General features: G+C 39.6%; 1 protein-coding gene across 4 annotated transcripts in view; it reads right to left on the bottom strand.

Annotated features, from left to right (window-relative positions):
* Positions 1–21,842, bottom strand: part of FILIP1L (filamin A interacting protein 1 like) — a 221,238-nt gene that overhangs the window by 80,300 nt on the left and 119,096 nt on the right. For all 4 annotated transcript variants that reach the window (XM_009289703.2, XM_009289704.2, XM_009289705.2 and 1 more), the window contains 2 exons: positions 9,682–9,968; positions 6,258–6,431 (listed from right to left, as the gene is read on the bottom strand). In XM_009289703.2, coding sequence (XP_009287978.1) covers positions 6,258–6,431; positions 9,682–9,951 — 444 coding nt within the window. In that variant the 5' untranslated portion in view covers positions 9,952–9,968. The remainder of the gene's footprint in view (positions 1–6,257; positions 6,432–9,681; positions 9,969–21,842) is intronic.

Raw genomic sequence — 21,842 nt, 5'->3', positions numbered from 1 at the left:
GAATTCAGTATGTGACTCAGTTATGCAAGTGTGTGCGTATGAAACCAGAAGGGCTTTTCCTCCTTAGGCATAACTGATATAGCTCAAGTTTGAGGAGTGCTCACTGGAGGCCATCTAAAGACCCGGGAAGAGTGCACTGGTGAGAATCTTTGTTCCCTGCTTGTTCCCCTTCTCCTGTGGAGACTGCCTCCCTCATCAGGTCAACACAGGAATCCTCGTATCCTTTTTGGAAAAGAGAAATTTAGAGCTCAAAGCCCAGTGCCTCCTTTTAACCACAGTCTATTCTAGTAGGTCAAGCTACTTTGCAGTGCTTCACTCTATTAATAGGAAAGAATTCACAAATGGGCAGTGTGGGAAGCAAGGCTGGTCCTGGTTCTTCAAACGTTTCCCCCACAAGGAACTTCATGTGCCACAAGAAACACCGGGGCTTCAGATTCTTAGGGCCACTGCTTATTTTGGACAATTTAATTCCAAGGAAAATGATTAATTATCTTTTCCTCATGTTTATTCATAGTTTGGCCAATAGAAGCGATGACAGGAAGAGCTGGAATGCCTAAACATGAGTTTCTTGAATGAGTGAGAATATCCTCAATTTCTACATGGGCTTCCGAGTCTCCCCCTGCTTACCTCAGCTTCTTTTTAAGCTTTATATATTCTCTTATGTTTCTCCTAAATCATGGTTAACTTTTTTGGTGACACTGCTATGAATAAGGAAAAAGGAACTATTGACAAGACTTTGAAGATGTTTTCAGTCCAAAATATTCCAAAGAAACGTGGACCATTTTGAAAATTGCCTGTTCTTTCTGCTTGTGATGTTAGAGAGTGTCTTTTCTGTTGTGACATAGCTGAGCTCATTTCACGCATGATCAAAAAATGTAAAGAAACCTACGACTCTCCTTTTTGGCTGTTTTGTGGTGCTCTTACAGCAGGTTGTTAAGGCTTTTTTCATCTTGTTCACTCAGAATTTGCACACTTTTACACCAGCAAGGTCAATGTTTTCTGGAATCATGATCTTGAAGTAGGACCTCTCTTGGGAAAACATTTCTTACCTAAACCCTTGCATATGCGAGCTTTCTCAGTAAGCAAGTGCTGCCTTATACAGTAATCGCTTGGCTGTGTTGTCTATGTCTTTTACAGAGGTTGAAAACTGAATTGCCTCAAAAGGTCAGGTTGAAGAAAACTGGCCACTTTTAATTTTTTCACACTCTCCCTTTTTCCACCAGAAGTGTAAATTTCAAAATTCAAAATCTTTTGTTCAGCTACTAGTTTACCAGAATGAGAGAATTTTCAGTGTGTTTTATCAACCTTCCTCCCCCTCCAAGATTTTGGAGTGTTTTTTGGAACAGCTATTGCACAGATGCATGAAGCACCATCACCTGAGTTTCTGATCCTCACCTTTTTAAAGTTCATGCTTTCAGGTGAATATATGCTGTTCTCAGAAAGCAACCTGCCTCCTGGTTTTTGGTAAAGTTCTGATATGGTGCTGTTTGCAGCTATGGCCCTGTCTTACTTAAATTGATATGAACTGGGCATCAGCCTTGCGTGATAGTGCTTGCTGACCTCAGCACTCAGTGCAAGGTCAGGTGGGGAAGAAAGCAAAGGTGTGAACTTCTGATTTCTTTTGGCAGGCAGTCTGCATCGACGGGGTTAAGAAAGTAAAGTGATGCATTTGTGTGGATTGGACCACCGTTTCAAAAGTATATGTAAGAACCTGAGGGGATGTGTAAATAACTATCATAAGAAAACACTGAAATTTCTGGCTACAAGCTGATCATAAATGAAATTACTCCTGTTTCCAAACATATAAATGCCTGATGGAGATGAGGGTTAGTCATCAACACAAACAACATTAACCAAATAGAAAATAGTCCTGCTTCTGCACTGTTGGGTGTGAAGGGTTTGGGACCTGCCAGCAGTGTTTTATGGGTTCAGTATATTTTCTTTGCTCTAGAGTATTTGTTGAATGGCTATGAGAGGTTGGTTCAAGTGGTAATCCAACCAGCAAGTATGCAAGAAGAAAGGTAGTAACTCCAGGTTTTTGTTTTGCAGTTCTCAGTGAGCAATGCCAGTGCCTTTCACTTCGCATTTGTGCTTTTGTCAGTGTTGAGATTAGCAGTTTGGATTACAAATTGGTATTTGGAATGGGAGAGGTGTTTATTCAAGGCCGGGGGGGGGGCCGAGGGGCAGACACGACACACACGAGGAATTTGAAAGTGGGTAAAAGAACGGTAGTGTCCTGGGGGAGACCTGCTTACATGAAAGGGTAAGAGAGACAAGTAAATAAGCTGCTGCATCAAAGCTGTTTTCATGTTGCAATTTTCTCCTGTTGCTTAGATTAGAAGATGCATTTAGGTTTTCTTTTCAAGAATGCTGTCAAATCAGTTCTACCATGAGCATTCGCAGCTGGTGTGTGGCTGTTGTGGCTGGGGACAAGTTGGAGAGCGAGAGCTTGGGATTCCACTTGGGAGAGAAGAGAAGAGGTGCTGGGCCTGTCTCCTGGTACAGGTGGGTGACAGAGAAGAGAATTTGAGAGGCAGCAGATCCTGCATCACAATTAATGCAGACACTTGAGATCTGCATGTAAGCTGCATAATGGGTATGGGCATTTGGCGTTGTGACACTTGTGTGTGTTATTGTGCAGCATGCCTCTCCCTCGCTGCAGGACCAAGCAGAGTGGAGTGTGGTGCTGGGTTGCTGCACTTCTGTGTGTTTTGTTTGGAAGCTCTGTTGTGTCCTTCTGCGAGATAAGGGCACTTCCCTGAGGAGCAAATTCTACTCTTGCATTTTCCCTGTGAGATCTTGTGGCTGACTCCCACGTATCCAGCAGAGAAGAGAGAGAAGTCGTGTGAACCCCTGCTAGTGTGAGATCCTCTCACAGGAGCAGTCTCCAGCAGCCCCTGGATCCTCAAATTACTCTGTCCAAATGCTAAATCTGTGCATGCAGAAATATCCATTTATATGTACGCGCACACGTTTACTCAGCATATACAGTTCTTGGCTAAAAACCACAGAGGACTAGTAAGAAGTAGTGTAAATGTCTTCTGTTGAAAATTAAAGTGATAAAATCTTAATTTATTGATTTGTTGTTTTGTTCTTGCTAACCATATGGGCTTTTTGCTAGAATTAATACTTGAACATACTGCACAATACAATGGAAAATAAGAGGCATGGTCTTACGTACTGAGAATACAGCTTGCTGAACTGTGAATAGTTCAGCAAGCTAAAAATTCACAGGAATTTAATCATTTAAATACATTTTTCCACCAGCTCATGTCTGAAGTCAAACTAGGATGGTGTGTCTCATATCCATTACGTTGGAACTGAACTTTTCGTCTTTCTCTTTTTAGACTGTTTTGTGTTTTGGTGCTGTGCCAGAATAAAATCCAGGTCAGTTATATTTCTTCATCCAAAGTTCGGTGAAATATTATTTCTGTTAATATCCTCGTGGTCATTGTTTATAAACATATAATCTGAAGTTTAGGATTACTGGAGATTATGGGAGCAGTTCCTCCCTTGTCTTTTTCAACCCTAGCTGAGCCAAATTTCCATGTGAATATGTTGGTCTGCTTTTCCTGAACGCCACATTGTCAACGTTACTGTTTCAGTCTCTTCCTATGACTGTAACTTATTAGTGCCCTACAGGTGTTGTCGTTGGAAAGTTGTGACCAACATTTGTAAGACACTGTGAGCATGTAGTCAGATACACTTTGTTAAAAGGCTGATAAGGATGCATCTTCACCCGAGTTGATTGGCTCTGGGATTTTAAAAATTCATTCAATTTTGAATTATCCTTGGTGGATGCAGAATATAGGCTTTCCTCTAGTTTCGCTGCTTTTAGAGGAGTTCTCAAAGTGGTAGGAGGTACTGTTCATCACATTCCAAACAGTGAGGCACCAGATTTTTTTATCTTTGTGTTATTGGAAGCTGGGGAGATTAGAAACCAGAATTGGCTTTCTAATTCCATGAAGGTTTGAAACATGAGAAAAAGACACCATAAATTCTGCAGTATCTTCCTCTTTATATCTCTTTTCCTACATCACCTTCTCTGATGGTTTTTTGATTCTTTTTAAAAATCTATTTGTTTGTTTTTGAATCTGGGAAAATGGTTCTTATGCTATTATTCTGTATTTACTAGAATGTTGAATACCATTCATTTTCTATTCAAGAGAAGTGGCAATAGATCTGAAGCCAGATTTTTTCATTAATAACTGACTCGATCTAAATTTATAAACCATGCAAAGATGGAAAACCTTTTCAGGCCTTTGTGTCAGACAGAAGCAAAACCAAAATAAAAGTCTATTTTCTTTTCTTTTAAGCCCCTTTAAACATAAAACAATTTATTGTATCCTCAAGTGTGAGGAATAAGAGTAAGCTTATCTGGCATTTGTTAGGTTGCAGAAAGAAATAGCTGTAGAGCAAATTTGGCTGAAAAAATCCTCTGCTTTCAAAAAATTAAAAAAAAAATTCTCATAGCCAAGGAAGACACGGTTTTGGTCTGTCACACTCCTCATAGGTTTTGCAAAGATGTATTACTACTGTTTTTTATTTTGCTACATTTCTTCACCTATGAATCCTGTTCCTAGTGATTAAAGCTGTCCAGTCACCAAATTTTCCCACTACATTCTTAACCAAATTTGCCTATTCTAAACTTCATGAAGTTTAGAAGTAAAGTAAGTGAGTTGCGAGAGAACATTAAAGGACCAGCAATCTTACAAATGCTTTCTGAAATTCACTGTACTTTCAGTTGAGTTTTGGGAAGATCCTCTGTGTTCAGGGCTACAAGGATAAATTGTCAAGAGTGAGACACACATGGTCTAGAGGAACTGGGTCAGCAGAGATTTTGTAGGCAGATAAAAAGGTACATTGTCATGGTGGCAAAGGGGAAATTTAAACGGTCGGTTCCCATACTTTGGCTGGTTCCACCTCTCCCTTGGTTTTTATAAACATTGAAAAAATGCAAACAAAAACTAAATGGATCTTTGACTTAATTTGGGGGGATTTTGAAACTGGAATAGTGGAATGCCTGCCGATTACGGCATCCTTTGGTTTACCAAGATATACGAAGTGCCAGTGGTCCTTCTAGCCTTTCAGTTGCTCTCAGGATGTTTACCTTTGCCTTTTGGAATTGCTAAATCCAGTGGTGTTAGAAATCCTTTCTCTGCCATTAAGCGTAAGAAGGAAAAAGCGTGTATAAACTTATGTAAAGTAACAGACTGAACTTATGTTTTCAAACTTTTTTGGACTTCTCTTCAAATCATTTCCATTTGTGCTCAAAGTTTCTGTGATATAATGCCACAATGTTCTAAAATAAATTAACCTCCACAGTTGAACTTTATCTGTTTCAGATTATAGCCAGAGATTTTAACCTTTGAGCCTCTGAAATGTGTGTTGACCTTTTGCCTGACATAATTTTCTCTGAAATGAACTCTGTATGCTTAGGAACATTTCTGTTCAGAAAGCTTGGAAAACACTTGATAGAAGAATTTTATTCATAATTTCTGCTTTTATTTTTATGATGATTATACTGAGCAGAGTATTAAAAAATGTTTATCTGAACTCAAGAGGAGACACTTACTTGGGAAAAAAACACATATTCTGATATGAAGGGGTTTTAATATCCAGTGATTTGCATTGCAGGGCAGAAATGAAATTCAGATAACATTGTTCAGAAAGTATGGCTGGTGCTGCAGTGTAATTAAACTAAAGGTTATTTAGGTATAATGGGAGAACATTAGATTTCTGCCTGGATGAAGTTGTAATGACAGCTCATTACAGTAACTACTCAGACCAAGCGGGTATACCTGCAACTCCCCAGAGTTAGTGGGAGCTGGGATATGTAAAGGTACACAGCTGTGCCGTTACTGCTGAATGGGGCCTTACCAGCCATTGGCAAGATGGCCTCAGTGAGACGCATGGGGAGGCATCTGTTTCTATGGGTTGTGAATTTGGATAACAGAAAGGGAGGAAAAAGAAAAGAAAAGAAGACTGTGTCAAAAATAGAAGGCTGATTATCAGAGTTTTGAGTTAGACAAAATCATATCTGTCTATGTTTAAAGCCCCCAGTGCACAGTATAAATGAGGATCATTAGATACCTGTTTTTATTAGGGACCCCACTGCACCCTGGACTTGTTCTGCTGTCACTTACCCTCATGTTAGATTCTAGATTTAGAGCTCATTCGCTTTCTTTCCCTGAAGTGAGATATTTTCTGTTGAATTTGGTGGGAACTATGGTTAAATACCAATTACATGTTCATACCTCTCCCATAGGCTTTTCGTAGATATCTTCTTGCCATTGCTCAGCCTTTGTTTGAATAGCATCTCGCTGGAGGGCCTCTAATACCTTCTTGGGTGTAACAAAGCCGTATTGTGCTTCAAGCAAAGCCAAGTCAATTTTTTCAGCCTTAAGTACTCCTATAACTTCATCTTGAGCCTGCAGAAACACAAAGTAAGGTTTTATGTGTATTTACAGGTTAGCTTTCTACTTTTGATTTTAAGAAAACTAAAAAACTTCTTAAAGAATGCTGTGTTTGTAAAATGCCCCAAAATTGTCAGTAACAGAAGACAGTTAAAAAGCATGAGGGAACTATTAGTCTTTGTATTTTATTAGTTCTGCATAAATTCCAACATCTTCAGAACCCTCATCAATGCTTAAGTACTTTGCTAGTGATTAGATAGTATTGCTGTTTCTGGACCAGTGCGTAGCATTCACAACACAAAATTTCAGGGCAAAGTGTGACTTGTGGTATTAGAAGCTGATTTTAAATGGCTAGTGAAAGATGTTAGGGTGGTTCTTGAAGCCTGGAAGTATTGCACATTCTGTATATTCTGGGTGCAAAGGTGGCTTCTGTAGTTGAAACCTGTCTGGGGTCGTCTGCTTCTGTTGTTACACTGAGCTTGTTTGAGCAGTGAATGTAGTGAGGTGTGCGGTGCAGGGGATGTGACCCTTCGCAACACGCATTCCAAAGCCATGCAATAATGGCAATTCTTTAAAACAAGATTAATTGCCTTCAAAGCTGGCAGTGGGTTCCTGTGTGCATGTATATGTACGTGTGCATGCATGTGTGAGACCATGCTGTATGTATTTATAGACATGTAGATGTGCACACACTCATGTACGTGCCCTCAGGTAATAAGCGACCTTGCAGCATCAAGTTTTTCGGAAGTAACTGCTGTAAGGGTATTCTCAATTTGTGAACGCATGCTAAAAAAAAAAGCATTTTAAAAGGTAATGATTAAAAGAAGGTCATGTTATCTGGTTTCCAAAAATTATGTAGTTTCAAAAAGTATAGCCTAAAAAAGTGCATTATACTTTTCCTTTTTTAATGTCACTGCATTTGTTTCCTTAATCTTATAAAATATCTGGTGACATCCTGTTACCAGAGAGTAGATACAATATGTTCTCAGGTATATTTTCAATATATTCTTCTATGTATATATTTCAGAAATTCTTGCACAAGCTGGCAGGTGCACATACCTTCTTCCTATCATACAGCATTGTTCTCTAAGTCCATGCTGGAGAAACATGCTGTATGTGTCTGCAGTATTTGAAGTGATCTATAGAGTCTCTTTGCTCTTTAAAAAAAAAACAAAACAAAAACAAAAAAACAACAACAAACCCCCCCCCAAGCCACCGAGAACACTTCTTTGCTATAAAGTTACTAGCTCCTAGATGTTAAGTTGGACGGGACAGAATACCTGCTGCGAATATTGTGCTAATTGTCTCGAAGTCCCACTTCTAATGATAGTGTTCTTTCATGAGGATATCTGATTATGTGAATGTTTCCACTGTGAGGGAAATGGAAATGGGTTTAGGTCACCACCTCCCCTAGGGCTGTGTCCATCTCTCTCTCTTCTCTCCCCCACCCCCCCCCACCCCCTGCATCCTCTGGTGGTGGAGGTTGCCTCCTGCCTCCATTATAATGACGTAACTCCATGAACTGTCTCAAACATCCATTGTCTGCAATGATCTCAGTTAAAAACAAAACAAAGTACATGCTAATCCTAGAAGGGTAGAATAGGAAGGGGGGAAATCAGAAAGAGGGATGTATCAGGAGAGGGTAACACTTTCAGTCTGACTGCTCTTGGCTGGAGCACTTCTGTATCCCTATTTGTGACTGTGTTTAAAAAAAAAAACCAAAACAAAACAATCTATTTCTAATCCTTATCATTGTGGAAAAAACCTAGAAGAGTGATTTTTGTGTATCTTAAATGTTCTGGAATCAGAGAGTAATGGCATCTAACTTTGAAACTTAATTATGGTTGGATTGACAGTTGATCTTCAGAGATTTGACTTGGCATTACAGGAGGTGGAAAATTAGGAATAAAAAATGACTTCTTTTTTTCATTCATAATGCTTCCTTTGGAATGTTGGACATGATTTAAAATGTTCATGTCAGGTTCGTTGTTTTCCAGTTTCTCATTTCACTCTGTTCCAGTTTTAAATCAAGAGTTGAAAAGTGTGTGAGTTTTTATATATATATTTATTTTTTTATGTTTATATATTTATATTACACAAGTGTAATGAAGTGTGTGTGTGTAATATAAATACACAAATCTTTTCTGAGAGGAAGAGAGAACTCTTTTGGAGGAGTGTGTAACATCTGAATTTTAATCTAAATTAAGAAAGGGCAAGTGAGCAGGAGAGAAATGTTTAGCAAACATGGAAGTCATTCTGTTTGCATAATGAAATGTTTGCCTTGGATCTACCCTCAGAGATTGGTACATCTATCAAATATTCATATTGCATGTGTGTTGTTAAGCATGTATGTATTATTGTGCAAATATATATGCATATGTTAAGAATGGAACTACCCAGGTACTGTCTAGGTAGTAAACTCTGAAACCATGTGATGTACCCATTTATGCCACTTTGGCCAGCTTGCTCTTCCCTCTGCCTGGAAGCAGTTTTAAGTGGCCGTCACTACTTCTGTGCAGTCAGCCTGCCACAGAAATATTCTCCCTGCTCGCTGGAAATTTGGTTCCCACTTCCTGAAATGATGTTTGACCAGGTTAGGCATCATTTACCACTTGGCAGCTGGCTCCTTTTCCAGATAGAAAAATGCTCGCTCTTCAAAATCCAGTATCTTGTGGGCTAAGTGGCATGCAACACTTATGCTTCATATTACGGGAAATAAAATGGCTATTTTGATTTCTCTAGCAAAAGATGTTAGAATACTGTTGAGTGACTTACTTATTGTGATCTGGCACGTACTGATTCATAGGGAGTAATGCTCATGACTTCATAGGAGAGGGGAGATAAGAAATAATCAAGTAACGGATCTTAAATGTCTCTAATATGTTTTCCATATAGGTTTTACAGTGACAAGTACTTTGTATTCAAAGTACTTAGAATGGGGCAGCACAATAGGAAAGTTTTGTGAGTTCTCTGCTTTGAGAGTTATGTGATCCTTCACAGTGGACCATGAGTGTTTTTAGTGTGATACAGGTACGTTGTGAGTAAATTTTATTTCCATTTAGGAGTGGTGTAAAGATCACCTTTTCTGGCTGATAGCTATAATAATAGCTATTAATTTGCATTTTTATGTACTTTGCAGTTTATATTTGTCCTTCTCTATCAAATTAGGTAGGGTGTTTCCTTAACGTGAAAGCAGCACGTGTTTGCAGTAAGTTGGGAGGGAAGTGCGTTTTAATCTGGGATATAAAATAAGACAATAAATCACCTGTAATTCACCCTCGAGGACACTAAGAAGAAATAGCAAGTCATCACGAGAGAGATCCTCTCTTTTCTTGAAAGAACTTCTTCGTTTTTTCTCTGCCTTAGGGCTTCTTATGATGGTACTGGCTTGGGCTACATCATCCTTCTCCTTCTGCTTTCTTTGCATGTTTCCTCTCCCACTGTAACCAACCTCTTCTTTATGGTGGTCTTTTGGCCTTTGTTGGCTCAGCTTTGGTCTGGTTGGGCTTTCTGTGCTGTTACTTCTGGAACGCATGGTTTATATCTTGGAAGCTGAAGGAAGGTGGGGAAAAAAGGAATTGTTTTAACTAGCAGAGACTATAAAACTATTACCATAATTTATGGTGGGTATTATTCCCTCCAGACTGGTAGTTTTCCCTCCCACACAAGGCTGTTTGTCATTTGACAAAAGCTGACAACCTTGTGTAAGCCAACAGGACTGGGCTGTGATCCTTACTGGATGTCTGTAGTGAAGTGAGTCTTAACTGGTCTTATGCAGTTGTAACAATTCTCTCCTCAGTATTTGCAAAGGCGACAACTTTAACAGCAGTACTGTGCACATCACCGCAGGCCACATTTCCCATTTAAGAGACAGTGCCTACCTCACTTTTCAGGAAGCTGCTTATTGTGATGAGGCAAATTTTAGGTTTAGAACATTTTCACTAGGAAGATCTTTCTGTTCCAATTTCATAATGTCCCAGCCTTTACTGTATAGCCATGTTTTGTTTTTCTTTGTCTTTCCACAGGAGAGCACAAAAGCGGTCCTCCACTACTATGAGTTATGCAGTTGCATTCCCCATGTTTGGCAAAACATAGGGGTTAGCACATCCAGACTGCAAGGGGTGAGCCTCGTTGTAAACACCCCTTTCCCAACACCACCACCTCCTCCCCAAAACCAACTACCTTGCTGATTGTGGTGTCATCCCCCCCAATAATCATATAGTATGAAACCTTACTACTTCTTTAGTGCTAGTCTCTAGCACTCTAGAGGTGTTACTAGCTGGCCAAAGGCAGACCTGTCCTAACTAGGCCCCTTTGAAGTGCCACTGTTAAGTAAACATACTCTAATGCCTTTGCAGATAAATGACTAACACTGTATAAATATTGATTAACCTCAGGAACTCTGTTTTGCTTATCGTCACTCAGATTAAGGTATGAATGGATTATAGTCCACCTCTACAGCAAAACTGTGGTCGTGGATACCGCCTAGCAGACAAAAGCCTGATGATGTGATTCAAAGGTGAAATTAAACATGTTCCAAATACAAATAAGGCACAATTTTTCTTATTAAACCACAAAGGTAATTGCTGAAAGGTCCAGAAAATTGTTATGGCCTATGGTAGGCAGGAGATGATTGCACTGCTGCTTTTTGGCCTCACAGATCTGTGGCTGATAAGGTTCTTTCAGAGCTCCCCCTTCTGCAAGGTTATTACTCCAAATCCTAAAGTCTTGACTGCACTCCTTAACTGTGCTAACTTTCAACTGAATGCTACAAATACTTCCTTTTGTTGTTTTTCTGCAAGAACAGGGAGGTGGAAGAAGCTTTTGGTTTGTAACGGATGATGGCTGAGAGTGGGGAGAATTTATCAAAAACATTACGAGAAAAGCAAATGATGTTTTCTGTAATGCTGAAGTCTCTTCTAGTCTAATTTAAAGCACTCATAATAGCTTGTATTTCATAAGAAAAACTTGTTTCTCCAGGTCTCCAAAAACCAAGGTGTGTCAGATTTGCATGGCAGTGTGCACTGGAACCTGTTTTGTGAAGCTGTGCATCAACAGTGTCAGGTTAGGTTGGGAGCTTGTTACAGTGCGTGTAGGAAACCGAGAATTGTTCATAGCAGGCTGGCAGTGATGTTAGCTGATGATGATTAGTTTAAGTTGGTGCTCAGCCTGTCCTTTCAGTTGAACGTAGTTTCTCTTTGTTCACTGTGGTCTGCTTTTAGGTTTACCTTTTGCATCTTGCTTACAGAGTATTACTACTTTGGAAGAAGACGGTTGGTTTCCTTTGAGTGTAAAATGCTGAATGCCTGCTTGGTTTTTGCGTACAGTTAATGGCTAGTGTTTACAAAATCAAACGCAGGAGTTGTGAGTTAAAACAGGTAACATGAATGCACTCTGAGCTTGTCCATGCGCATTCATGCTGCAAGCACAGGACACTATGAAATGCATAAATAGTCCAACAAGTCCTTGCATTTTTCCCCCTCATGTGTGCCAGGTACAGCAGCAGTCTCGATTAGACATCAAGCTACTGTCAAACTTGTTGACAACAAGTGTCAATATGGCATTCCTTGCGGAAGGGAAGAGGAACCAGTGCATAAGGAAGAGGTTCATACCTTTTCAAGCTTTTTGAGTTGGCTGCACCTGGGAACAGGATCCTGAACTTGAAAGGACAGTAGTCTCAGCGATCCTACCAAGAAGGACACCCTCCCTCAAGTTTTCTCTTACACTGTACACATGCTGTTGGCTTCAAGGCTGCATGCCACACAGTTTTCACAGCTGCAGAGGGCTAGCTGTGACTCCCTTTTAAGCTTGTCATGCCTACTTCTTTATCAGGTAGATCAGTCCTTATTGCACTGGCAAAAGGCGCTTGGTCCCTGAGAAGGCCAGCTGACCTGCCAGATAGGTTACCCTCCTACGGAGATGGTGCCTTTGCAGCGTCCCAGAGTGGATTTTTCTTTTTTTCTTGTTGAGCAGAGTTGTTACGTACGCTTTACCTGCATTCTGTTCTGGCATTCCTGAATGCCAGTGCCTACTATTGAATCTGCTAATGCAAATATTTATCAGATTTAGCAATTAACATGAATGATTAGGGATTGAAGTGGCATACTAAATGTATGCTTTAAGCACTTTTTTATTGGTACTTGAATGTAGCTGACAAGAGAGGCACAAACACTCTAGTATTAGTAGCCTGATGTATTCTTTCTCTGTTGAGTTATTTCAGCCTTCTTATTACCTGTACATTGACTGGCATTCTTATTATTTGTAGTGTTGTCTGTTTACATAAGGATGTCAGTGCTAATGTGGTCATCAAAGGATGTAGTTATGAGTCATGAGGATGTAGTTATGAAGGGCCATTCACAGCTTCAAATTACTGAGGACAGTGTAGGTGCTGGTGCAGCAAGCAAAGTGGGACCTCAGAAATGGACAAAAATAAACATCCCATCCACCTACCTTGAAACTCCTCTCCACCTTCAAATTGCTAGACCCCCCTAGATGTGACACCATCTAAGGGACTAACCCTCAAAGTGCATCTGGCATTGTGGACAGAATATTAGCTGCCATGTCATGCCCTTGCACCATGGCAGAAAGACAATCTGTTCTAGTCCAGAGGATGCTGTTTTTCTGCAATGTTATTAAGCCCTTGAATGGCCCTAGTGTAACGTTCGAGATAGAAGCAGTGTCATTTGAAATTTTCCAGCTGTGTGTTTTGGTATGTTGGATTATTTTCTACCTTGAACAATTCTTTCCATGTTCTTGAAGGTTAATGAAAAACAACTTTGGGGTTTTTTCCCCAAGGTAAAAATGTTAATAGGCTCATAAAATTTGTGGATATCAGTTGTCTCATGGCACCCAAAAAGGTGCCTCATTCCTCCTGAGCCCAGGCTCTCAAGATTACACTAATGAGTGGAAAATTTGCCTTTTTGCATATCTGTGTGTCAGCTGTTTTTCACTTTGAATTACATATTGATAAGGTCTGTGTACAAGCAAGCTGTCTTGCAAAAAAGAGGTAAGGAAGAAGTGTTCCTTCTTGTAACAGGGATTGTAGTTCACAGAGTCTCTGGTTTCTCCTGAAGGACTGATTCTTGCATCTTGTGGCAAACTTTTGTATAGAAGCTAATTTTAAGCCCTGTTGCTCTGTACCACCAAGAAGGATGACAATATAAGATACCTTGGAAAACAGTAAACAACAACTGCTAAGAAAGAAGAAAGCAGGCGAGAAGATTCGGTTGGGCGTGTGCGCCTTGCGCTTGTGATCTTTCATCTGTTTTGAATCAATTACTATACAGCAGGGATTGTAGCTACATGAACAGAAGTAACAAGGATACTTGTCAGCATTCTCATATGATGCTTTACATACTATCTAGGCAATATCTGCTTGCATCAAAAATAAAAGAAGATTGAAAGGGATCATCCAGATCATGTAGTCACATTTCCTGAAATCACAGACCACCATGCAGTGGGTACTTAATAGAGATTAGTTTACTGTAAGTGTGCTAATTGAAGAGCACAAGGCCTGTGTTCTGCACTATTGTGCTTTCCTTCACATTATGAGGTGTCTGTTTTACTGAAGATTTTGCAGTGGTATCTTGCTTGAAGTCACAAGGTGATGGTTCCCAGGCTCATCAGATTCAGTGCAGCTTGGTAGACTGGTTCCAGATTCAACATGGAGTACGGGTAGGTTACATTGAAACATTCTGGTAAGTCAAATTACTGCAAGTAACATACTCAGCAAAGTTTGAATCTATTCTCAGTGTTCGTGTTCTTATTCTTTTTATAGTTTGTTTTCTGTTCTGTTTTTTAAAGAGCTTGCTCATCTCTGAACATGTATGCGGTCCTTTGCATATAAAGGAGAAATTTTCCTCTCCTTGGTGATGAGCAAGTAATCTGAGGGATCAAAATATACTTTTCTGAAGAGCCAGATGAATAAATGACCAAATGTTTCTATGATGTTAACTTGGTCTCCACCCTCTCAATCATATTCTGAAAGAGATGAAACTGCATTTGTCTATTTGGCAGCAGCGAACAAGCAGGTGGTTCAGAAATCCCCACACTTTTGTGGGAAAGACTGAAATATCCTTCAGAGATGACTTCACCACAGACACTGTAGGGTTTTAAGAGACAGCCATTTTTTTTTCCATCTATTTTTCCCTTCAGTGTTTTCTCTTTAGTCAGTGATTGACTTACGAGCTAACAAAATCCCTCACAGGACCAAATCTTCCCTTAATCCCAGTGTAAGGATCCTGAATAGTTGAGAACTTGCTGTTTCTTCCAAAAATCCGTGACTAAGCAAGGAATTATGTCTTTCTGTTTTTTAACATCCCTTAAAGGGGTATGGCAATGCTTTTGATTTGCTGAAATTGATAGGAGTCCTACCAACAGACTGACTTTTAAAAGGAGTTGAGATGTGATTGCTCAGCATGCCAGTGTAATGGGAGAGCGCAAAGCACATGATGTCTTTTGTAAAGAGGTCTGCAACCCTCTGCCCATCCCTACAAATGTGGTTTGGGGCAAGAAAAAAGGTGGTCTCACCTTAGTTACTACAGGGCTACAGGACATTTCGTCCTTTCCTGTGTAGCAAAAGCTACTTTGAAGCATCATGTTCAGTTTAGGGCCACACATACATGCCTAAGGAGAAATTAATCTCTTGTCCCTGTTCTGCTTTCTTGTGTGGCTGTATGCCAGGTAGTATCCAGGCATGGGAAGGGGCTTTTGGCTAGGCCACATCATGTCTTCCACCAGAGAAAGCAGCAGGTTTGTCTTGTTCTCCTGTAGTCCTGTTGTGGCCTGTGGGCCAGCAATTGAGCCATGCTGAACCATGGGAGAAGATGAAAAAGTCGTCTTATTAATTGGAATCCCAGAATCTGGCCATTTCACAGCATCACTGAGCCTTTCCTGGAACTGGTGCCTTCTGACAGAATGTGTTTAGGACTTTCATCCTTCCCCTGAGTGGGAATACATTGCTTTGTGGTAGATTTGCACCACTTCCAAAGATACAGCCCTTCCTTTTGGGTAGACTGCTTTAGCATCTTCCTGAAAACTGTTTGCATTGGCTTCTATCCAGAGGGATGTTCTGTTGTATTATGGCCGACTGTCTCATTCAAGCTGTGCTCTTATTCACAGTAGACTCTTGTGCTGTTTTGATGAATAGGCTGGGCAGTGAGAAAAGACTTCTTTCCTTTATTGAGTTCTTCACCCAGGGACTCTTGGATAAGGAGGCATTTCCATCCTGGCATGGAAACCGCAAGATTAAGCAGTTTATCTGGGAAAACTGATGCAGGAGTGCTTACCTGTGTAGCCTGATGCATCTGTTGGCATGCGGAGTTGCAGGGAGTCAAGCAGGAGAAAGAAAATAAATTAGCAGTCTGTTTCCCCTCTCGTGGGCTCTTGTCAAATTTTGGTCTTTGAAGCCCTTGGGGATCCTGCAAGAACAGCAATTACTCAAATGGGAAGAAAATCTGGGGTCAACAGAGGATGTGAACACTCCCAGACAGAAGTGCATGGTTGAGAATTGGATGTCATTTTTGTGCTGGTCGTGGTTTATGCTTATCTGACCACAAGTCAGATTTCTCATCGCTTGGAGACAGGAAGCCGCTTCTGAGACAGTAGGATGCCTTTTAGGCTGTGTTAGAGAGTTGTCATGTTACTCTGCTGATGGTAAAGGTACTGTGAAATTTCCACCATCTGTTGTCTCCTCCTCCCTCTTCCAATCCTGTAGCATTTTGCACATATGCAGTGATCATGGTTAAGTAAGATCTTCCCAAGTCCTTTTTGCGAATGAGGTCTGTACAGGCTTACAGTCTTCTTTAGAAGGCTGCATCTGTGTGGCAGGTTTTTACCAGGTCCTTCTGAAGAATGTATCTGTGTCATTTGTCTGTCATTTCAGTATTGGTATGTGAACTTGTGATACAGTCTTCACTCTTGTAATGTCTCTAACTACATATACACATATATATACACACACCACAGGATTTTGTGCCTGGAAGCAGAGAAAAGAGCCGGTACCATGTGGCCAATTGCTGGTTTTGTGGCTCTGAGCTCAAGTTAGGCTATTCTGTAGATTAACCGACCTCAGCCCATCTCCTACTGAGGCTCAGGTGGTGCTTGCCCATGTATTTGAGTTCATACTGTGGCAGTTTAAAGCACACCCATTCACAGAGCTACATGAAAGCATAAGCTGCTCGCTTGGAACATACTTGAAATTTTCAAATTAGGAAAATATGGTTAAGAATGTATACTCCTATTCAGAGATGTCAAACGTTGTTCTAAGCAGGGTTCTTCAGATGGTCCATAAAACCAAGTGGTCTGGGTACTAGACCTCTTCATGGTGATCAGTGAGAAAATCAAGAGTTTGGGCTCTCTGCTGTATCACATACATTTCTTTGGCAAAACTGGGTAGCTGTTTTGAAATCTGAAATGAAGAGCTGGATTCCACAGAGGTTACAGCTCAGAAATCAGTACTTTGAGAGTTTTCTGACCTGGGCTGATTTTCCCTTGAATCTGGTCATACCTTGGAACAACTTCTGACCGTACCTAACACTCAAAGGCACTCGCATCACTTTTTCCTCCCGCTAAACCCTTTTTCTCTCTCCTCCACAGGAATTCAGCTCTCCTAGTTTGTGGTCCAGCATTTTGCTAAGTTGATGGTAGTCTTAGAAAATTACAGTATATTTATTACATTATACGTATACAGTTTATGTAGCAAATAGGTTAGACACAGTAGATTTGTTTGAAGTAACTTGTTTTCTCAGTGAGGTACTACACATGCCACAAGGCCCCAGTGTGCAGCTAAGGTTTTAGTTTTAGTGGGAGAATGACTCAAGTTGTATGTGCACTGTAGCTTCAATGTGCTGCTGCAGGGTGACAACACTATAGTCCCATGTTTTCATGGGTTCAAAAGGTTGAGGAGGAATCAAAATTAAAATAGCTAGAATTTCTTTAACTTTCTACTTCTGGGAATTGAGGGTTGTGGGGAATTTTACACAGTTACACTGAATTGCTTTGGAGAGATTAATATGGGGAACTTTTTCCCTATCTGCTTCCTTGGGTTTAGGGTTTTTTTTTCTTTTTCAAGTAAAATGTTTCACACTTGTTTTGTAATTAGACACTAAAAGTGGATTATTTATAAGGATTAGTGCAAGAGACATTTTTGGTGCATGTGAAAAAATGTTACTGTAACACCAGGTAGAGCTAAATTTTTGAAAAGGTAAACTCTGCAATGCCATATTACCTGTTTATCTTTTTAAATTAAAAAAAAATGAGAATCTTGCAGTTGTCTGTATGACAGATTTTTGTTGATAAAGTACACTGAAATAAAACTCAGCTGCTCCAATTTCAATTATATGAATTTGCTTTCCAAATATAGAATTTTCTCTTTTTATGAGCATAAAAACAGTTAATGTTATTTAATACAGTGCTTGTGGTTTAATACTTATTATTCAGCTGCTGTAGTTTTGGCTGCAATGTATAATTACTCTGTAATTACAGCATTACCCAAAGCAAAACTGGGAAATAGTGCTACATCAAAAGAAAATGTTCTTATCTTAGAAATTGTGTATCTAAACTCATGCTTTTTCCTGAATATCTTTAAATTAACTGGACTGTAGACACTTATGTAGCAGGATAATTCAGCTCCAATTTAGATTAAGTACTGTAGTATATATGACCAAGTATATATTTAAAAATTAAAGAAAAAAGGAGGGGAGGAGAAAGAAGCTGTGTAGCGAGAAGTACTAATGGAGCCTGGTTTTCTGTAGATCTATGCCTATAGAAAGGCAAAGGCAGCAGCTAATGCGGCTGAGTTTGAATCCCACATTTCAGTTTTTCCTCACTGTGGCTCTCTCTCAACTCTTTCTGCAGGCACCAGTTTCCCTGAAATCTGTAGAAATGTCAGTATCTTGCCCTCTCTCTCTGGCTTGCTTGAAATTGGCAGTAGTTCAGGATGGGGCCCCTGGATAGACAAAGTGCACAGCCTCATTGCCACAGAGAAACAAGCTCAGGCTATCTTTAAGAACACCACACTGGAAACTTTGGTTGGCCTTTTCCCAGAGTCATGTCATGGGGGTATTCATGAAGCTGAAGGGTGGCATATTCAGACTTGTGAATCAAATAGATTTTTGCATGGTGTGTAACATGTTTCTGTAAATCCCACAGGTGATGTGGGAGTTTTTGAGTAAAACTAAAGTAGGGTTTTTGAGGACTTGAGAAGGGGCTAGCTATCTATTTGTAAAATAATAATATGCAAGATTGAAAACAGAAAGAAGAAACCCCAAACCAAAAGCTTTTAGGTTTTGGGTTTCAGGATAGGCTAAAATTTTCTGTATGGTAAGTCACACACCTTCTGTCTACTGAACGGTGGGTTTGTTGGGGGTTTTTTTGTTTTCTTTTTTTGTTCGCAACTTTACTGAAAGTTTTAACTGGTTTTTATTTTATGTTTTGCAGGTTATTGATCTGATCTAGTTTGTACATTCATATCTCATTTCTGATTCTTTCACATGAGATCCATGCGCCTCTCAGGGCAATACCTATGTTTCTGACTTTTGCTTTCCCTCCTCCTACTAGAGACTTACTAAATGGAATCTTATTGGGGCGCTGGTCAAGATTAGTATCTCCTTGTGCCAAACACGGTGCAAACATACCTGAAGATATTGTCTCAGCAGTGGAATTAATTTTGTGCAAGTACATGACAGTTTTGACAGAGTTTAAAAACCAGGGGAAGTTTCTCAGTGCACAAGGCTCTCTAAACGCTCCATGTGTTTGCTTGTCTCCCAGCTGGCAGGTATGTGCCCTTCCTTCCCCAGGTTGAACATGCATTTGGTAAATGGGGAACCTGCAAAAGCAGCTATTTCTGACTTCCTGACAATATAGGTTATTCTTCTTTTGCTGTCCTCAGCAGACCTGATGTAGCCAAAATGCCATTATTGTGTTGTAATCTCAAATATTTCAAGGTGAGGTTTGTGATACCAGGTTTTAAAAAAAAAAATCCCATTGTTATAGTGTTCCCTCCCACTTCCCAAAACTTCCTGTCACCCCCAAAATGGGAACATTTAATGTTCTATTAATCATCTAAGCAGAATTAAAATACTGTCAATTCAATATTTTTTTCTGATGTTTTTAGTAGCATGACAGATCTCTTAATTTTAAAAACTATTTTTCAAAGTAATAAGAAGCAAAACACAAATATTATGAAGAGAAGTCTGTAAGAATAAAAGACAAAAGTTCACAGTCTGGTGCAATTTTTACATCTGACATGTACGCGCGTGCACATACAAACACAACTTCACTGGTCAGTGTGTCTTCTATAATATGGTCCTTCCTTTCTGATGGAAGGTAAATTGACTCTGGCAAAGACATGCTTGTGACAAACTGTCGTCTTGTGTGCCCTTAAACATGCTGGTAATGTGGTATAAGGTCATTTTGAAAAGCAACCTATAATCACAACTCTCCAAACAGAATCTAATTGGAGAAATACAATGTTATGATATTATTAGCTGTAATAGCTGTGGGCAAAAGAGAAGCAAGAAACCAATGGTATTTCTTGTATTTCAGTGTGTGTGTGTGTGTCTACACACACATACATAACATTTTAAAGAATGTATTTGTGTACTAAGTGTGCATCTGTGTAATTCTCTTGTGCTTGGTGCCTGTGGCAATGGTCTTTTATAAGCTTTCAGCAAAAGAGCAGTAGTACACAGTTGAAGTACCTTGCTTTTGTTTTCAATGAAAAACTTATGGTTAGTAAGCAAGAATTACCTAGTATATGTTATCTGGTGTAAGTTAATTTGTTACCCCACAGTAATTGGTCTGGGTATCCAAGACCCAAACTTCTTAACCCTTGCAGCGATCTCCATTTCCATTTTACTCTTTTTTTTTTTCAATCTGTTCAGTGTTTGCATGGAGTGCCATACATCCATGAGTCATGAAATAGGCAGCAGAGACCACAGTAAGGACCACAGAATAAAAATGTACACCTTCAAAGTGAGTATATATTAATTTTCTTCAAGGGTATTTTTGACAAGCATAGCTCTGAGACATTTCTTTGTGTGGGAGTGTTCGCCTCGGCATTACTTTTCCCCAAACATGAAAATAAACCAGACACTTTTAAATATCCTGAGAAAAGTTTCTTCAAAGAAAGATCAAAAGTCTTTACTGATGTCTGAGGAAGCTGCATGGCTGCCTCTCTTGTGAACTCATGTCTGAGGAGAGCTGGCTAAGACAATCAAGATCATTATTCCATTGATTTGATCGTTTGCAACCTACTCTGAGAGGAGATGCCTTGTTTGGAGAGGGAGGAGGTGGGGGAATCCACAGATGCCCCCTAACTTTACCCAGACAGACGTGAATAAAAGAATTTTTCAAAAACAACTCTGTTGTTTTTCCCTCTATATTGTGTGGGATGCTCTACTTCAAACAATTGTCTTTGACAGTGCATGTTCAACAGTTCTGTGTAAGAGTGAGTTGATTGACATTTTTAAATACACAATTTTGTCTGCTTTTGTGGCTACTGAAGTTACATGAAATGTCCAGATATGGCTTTCAGGGCTTCACACAAATTGTATACCTGATTTTTTTGTTTGTTTGTTTGCTTGGTTGGTTTTGAATTGATTTGTCCAAGAATCTCTCTTCATCTGTTTTTGCATCTAAGCAACACAGAACATATATTAGCCAAGCTTTGAAAGTTTGTGATCTTCTCCCTAATCTGGAATTCCCTACCTTTCGACCTTTAATTTTTGTTCTTCCTAAGCCCCGGGTTTTTTTTCTTATGTTTTTCTTAATGTCTGTTTGCCTTCATGAACTTCATCTTTTATGCTTCGGACCAAATCTTTGTGCTGTCTGACAGCAGAGAGTACTTAACGCATAGAAGCTGTTGAGAATAGCGTTTCTCTTTTGAAGGATTTTACTGGTTTTGTCATGCTTGGCACCAAGCACCTGTGAACAACACTAGGTAGGACTTCAGGCTTGTATCTAAACCTGGGATTTCTCAGCTGTTGGTATGGGATTTTATTGTTTGTTTGTTTGAGTTTTTGTTTGTTTTTGTTTTAAACTGAACTTCTTCATACCATACCCATCAATGACTATATTCTGCTGCTATATAGAAATTGGACAGTAATCTTTCATTGGTTTATCTGATCAGAAATGAAATCACTCAGGTTGCTTTTTTCCTGGATTTTAGGCTTTTCTTTTAGCTGTGGACTGGATTTTCCTTATATATCCTAAAGCTCAGATCTTTAATACATTCTGTGATTTGGTACTTTGTGCTCAGTTGGGGAAATACTGAGTTTTTTCTTTGTATTCTGTAATACAAAACCAGTGTGACTTGCATGTTGTTGTTCTCCTTGCGTTCTTTTCTCATTAATGACAATACCGAAGTATGGAACAGCAGGCTAACATATTTTTTCTGACTGAGACAATCTTTAGTTGTGCAAGAAG

The sequence above is a fragment of the Aptenodytes forsteri genome, unplaced genomic scaffold (assembly GCF_000699145.1).
Source record: "Aptenodytes forsteri isolate BGI_AS27 unplaced genomic scaffold, ASM69914v1 Scaffold61, whole genome shotgun sequence".
In the NCBI taxonomy this organism is placed as follows: Eukaryota; Metazoa; Chordata; class Aves; order Sphenisciformes; family Spheniscidae; genus Aptenodytes; species Aptenodytes forsteri.
Note: the sequence above shows the minus strand (reverse complement) of the source record. Positions and strands in the feature narration are given on the sequence as shown.